This window comes from Hippocampus comes, unplaced genomic scaffold (assembly GCF_001891065.2).
Source record: "Hippocampus comes isolate QL1 unplaced genomic scaffold, H_comes_QL1_v1.1 scaffold301, whole genome shotgun sequence".
In the NCBI taxonomy this organism is placed as follows: domain Eukaryota; kingdom Metazoa; phylum Chordata; class Actinopteri; order Syngnathiformes; family Syngnathidae; genus Hippocampus; species Hippocampus comes.
The window spans coordinates 233,330-236,030 of record NW_017805928.1 but is presented as its reverse complement, the minus strand read 5'-3'; the positions used below and the strand labels follow the sequence as shown (position 1 = coordinate 236,030).

The following is a 2,701-nucleotide window of genomic DNA, read 5'->3' as shown; positions in this document are numbered from 1 at the left end:
AGGTGCGCAAGCGCAACGCCCGGCTGACCGCGTCCCTGCGGGAGGCCGAGCGCGACCTTCCGGACCTCCGCCGGCGGCTGGACGACCACCGCCGGGCGCGCTCTCGACAGGCGGTACGCTTGGGCGGCCCGGAAAACCCCCCCCCCACCCCCACCTGCGTCTAAAGGGCCTTGTTGTGGGCGTGTCCTGTAGGCTGGCGCCGCCCGTGTCAAGCAGCTGGAGGAGGAGCTGGAGGACGTGGTCCTGGAGCGAGACCTGCTCATCGCCGCCTTTGCGCAGGTGACGTCGCTCGCCGTGGGGGTCGGTCGCGCTAGGGGGAGGGGGGTAAGAGCGGCGGCCCACTCCGGACTGTTGCGCCGGCCGCAGGTGGAGGAGGAGCGAGACGCGCTCCTCAGCGGGCAGACGGAGGTCCTGCTGGAGGTCCGGCAGAGGAGCGGCCTGAAGGAGATGCTCCTGGAGCGCAAGATGGCCTTCCTGAGTCACTCGGTGGACGGGGTCTGCGGCACGCGGCGAGTTGACGTGCACGACGGTGCGCTCGTGGCCCTCCGGGAGGGGGCCGGTCGCCGCGGTCTGGACGCGCTCGGCGTCCCGTCCTCCGTCTTCCCGCCGCCGGACGCGCAGCTCATCCTGGACCGGCACGTGCGCACGCTGTGACACCGGCCGCGCCTGCTGTTACTTGGGAAGGTGAAGGGTTTTTTTTTTTTTTTTTTTCCCAGCGACTGCCTTTTGTGTTTTATTTTATTTCCCGGAAAACAGGAAGTGGAGGCGGAAAAATCCAAAGTTGCTTGCAATTCTGTCGACTTGTTTTTCTGAGCGACAAAACATGCTAACAAGCAGCTAGCACGCACGCGCCGGCGTCGTCCTCTACGTGACTTTTTTTTTTTTTTTCCCAGCGACTGCCTTTTGTGTTTTATTTTATTTCCCGGATCAACAGGAAGTGGAGGCGGAAAAAATCCAAAGTTGCTTGCAATTCTGTCGACTTGTTTTCCTGAGCTGCAAAACATGCTAACAAGCAGCTAGCGCGCGCGCGCACCCGCGCTTTCCAGGCAACGTTAGCGGCCAACCCAAGACTTGAAGCTGAGGGCGGAGCCGCCGCCGTTCGCCCGTCAGCCGGTTCCGTGGCGGCCGCTCTCGAAGACGCCTTTCTTGAAGAAGGGCGACAACTCGCACACGGATCGCTTGGACACGGGACAGGCGAGCTCGGCGTCGTCCGACGGCGTCGACATCACCGCAAACACGCTCCGCAGGTAGCCCTGCGAACACGGACGGGCACGTCAGCGTGGGCGCCTTCGACAAAAAAGGCGTCGCGTCGGCGTGCGGGCGGGCGCGAGGCGATCCGACCTCCAGCTGATTCCTGCGTTCGGCCGCCACTCTTTCGTCTTTGTTTCCGAATATCTTCTTGGGAGGGAATTCCAGAGCGGCCAGCTGCAAAGACGCGGCGATGACATCACAAGAGAGTTTTCCGGCGATCGGCCTTTGGCGCCCGATGACCGACCTGCGGATATTTCGAGCTGAGCCTCTTGCGCAGCTCTCGGAAGCGACTGTAGCGACGGAACACCGTCCACGTCTCGTCCTCCACGCTCATCTGTCACACGCGCGCGCGCACGTTAGGCGCTTTTGACAATGCTCGGGGCGCGGCGGGGACGCGCCGACCCACCTTGACCTCGAACTCAAAGTGCTCGTCCTTGCCCTGACCTCTGAGGACGTAGCGGGGGATGTCGACGCGGATGGCGCCGCGGCGGGGGCGGCGAGGGGGCTCGGCGAGGGAGCCGCCGCGACGCTGGAACGCAAAAAGGCAAAAGTGGGCGGGGCCGGCCAAAGAAGACGGCGCTTCGGGGAGGCGGAGGGGTCGCCCTCGTCTCGGCCGGGCTCATCTCATTGGTTGGGCGGGGTCTTCCTTGTGGGCGGACACCTTCCGCTCCCGACGGGCACCCGAACACCGAAACACGCTTGCCTTTTACCTCCTCTGCTGATCTCCTCTCGCCGGGGTCATTTCCGTTGCGGTCCAGCGCCTCCCCGGCCCGCCGCCTCTCTTCGGCAGGCCCGGGGAGGAGTTTGGCGTCCGCGGCCCCGCCTCCGTCTCCGCCGACGGCCCCCGCGAGTGCCTCGCCGACGTCGGCCCCGTCGCTTTGCCGCTTGGCCTCCGTCTCCTCGATCGGACGCCTGCGCTCACACGCACCAAGAAAAAAAAAAATAAAGGCGTCGCGCCGCATCCGCGTCGGGCAAAGTGACGGCGAGCGAGCGAGGACTCACCCCAGGTCGGAGAGCGCGACGGCGGAGGAGAGGTCGTCGCGGGACTCGGGCAGGTCGCTCTGGCGGGGGCAAGCGAGAGACGGCGGCGTCGGCGCGTGGGCGGAGACGGCGGCGGGGGAGGGGGCGGGGCTGACCTTGCGTTTCTCGCGCAGCCGCGCCGCCTCTTTGGGGTGGTTGAAGCGGAACGTGTTGGTCCGGCCCAGCAGGATGACGGCGCCTGCGGCGACACTGCGCTCGAGTGCCGCGGGGAGGGGGGGGCGCCCCCGACGCCGCCCCTTACCTTGATTGAGCCGCGTGGGCGTGGCCACGTCGGTCCCGTTGACGGAGCAGAGCGCGGCGGGCAGCGGCAGCAGCGTCACCGTGCCGCCGCGGTTCTCAAACACGCAGTGCTCGCTCTCCACGCCGGCGCCGCGAACGACTGCAAAGTGACAGCGTGAGCTCTGTCGCG

General features: G+C 66.3%; 1 protein-coding gene across 1 annotated transcript in view; it reads right to left on the bottom strand.

Annotated features, from left to right (window-relative positions):
* Nucleotides 1–896: 896 nt before the first annotated feature.
* The window catches only part of kif16ba (kinesin family member 16Ba), a 16,024-nt gene continuing 14,219 nt past the window's right edge, over nt 897–2,701 (bottom strand). Inside the window, exons 14-23 of the mRNA XM_019889683.1 lie at nt 2,534–2,671; nt 2,388–2,470; nt 2,254–2,312; nt 2,046–2,163; nt 1,962–2,012; nt 1,658–1,780; nt 1,496–1,585; nt 1,342–1,425; nt 1,104–1,253; nt 897–1,070 (exon numbers count right to left, since the gene is read on the bottom strand). Coding sequence (XP_019745242.1) covers nt 1,107–1,253; nt 1,342–1,425; nt 1,496–1,585; nt 1,658–1,780; nt 1,962–2,012; nt 2,046–2,163; nt 2,254–2,312; nt 2,388–2,470; nt 2,534–2,671 — 893 coding nt within the window. The 3' untranslated portion in view covers nt 897–1,070; nt 1,104–1,106. The remainder of the gene's footprint in view (nt 1,071–1,103; nt 1,254–1,341; nt 1,426–1,495; nt 1,586–1,657; nt 1,781–1,961; nt 2,013–2,045; nt 2,164–2,253; nt 2,313–2,387; nt 2,471–2,533; nt 2,672–2,701) is intronic.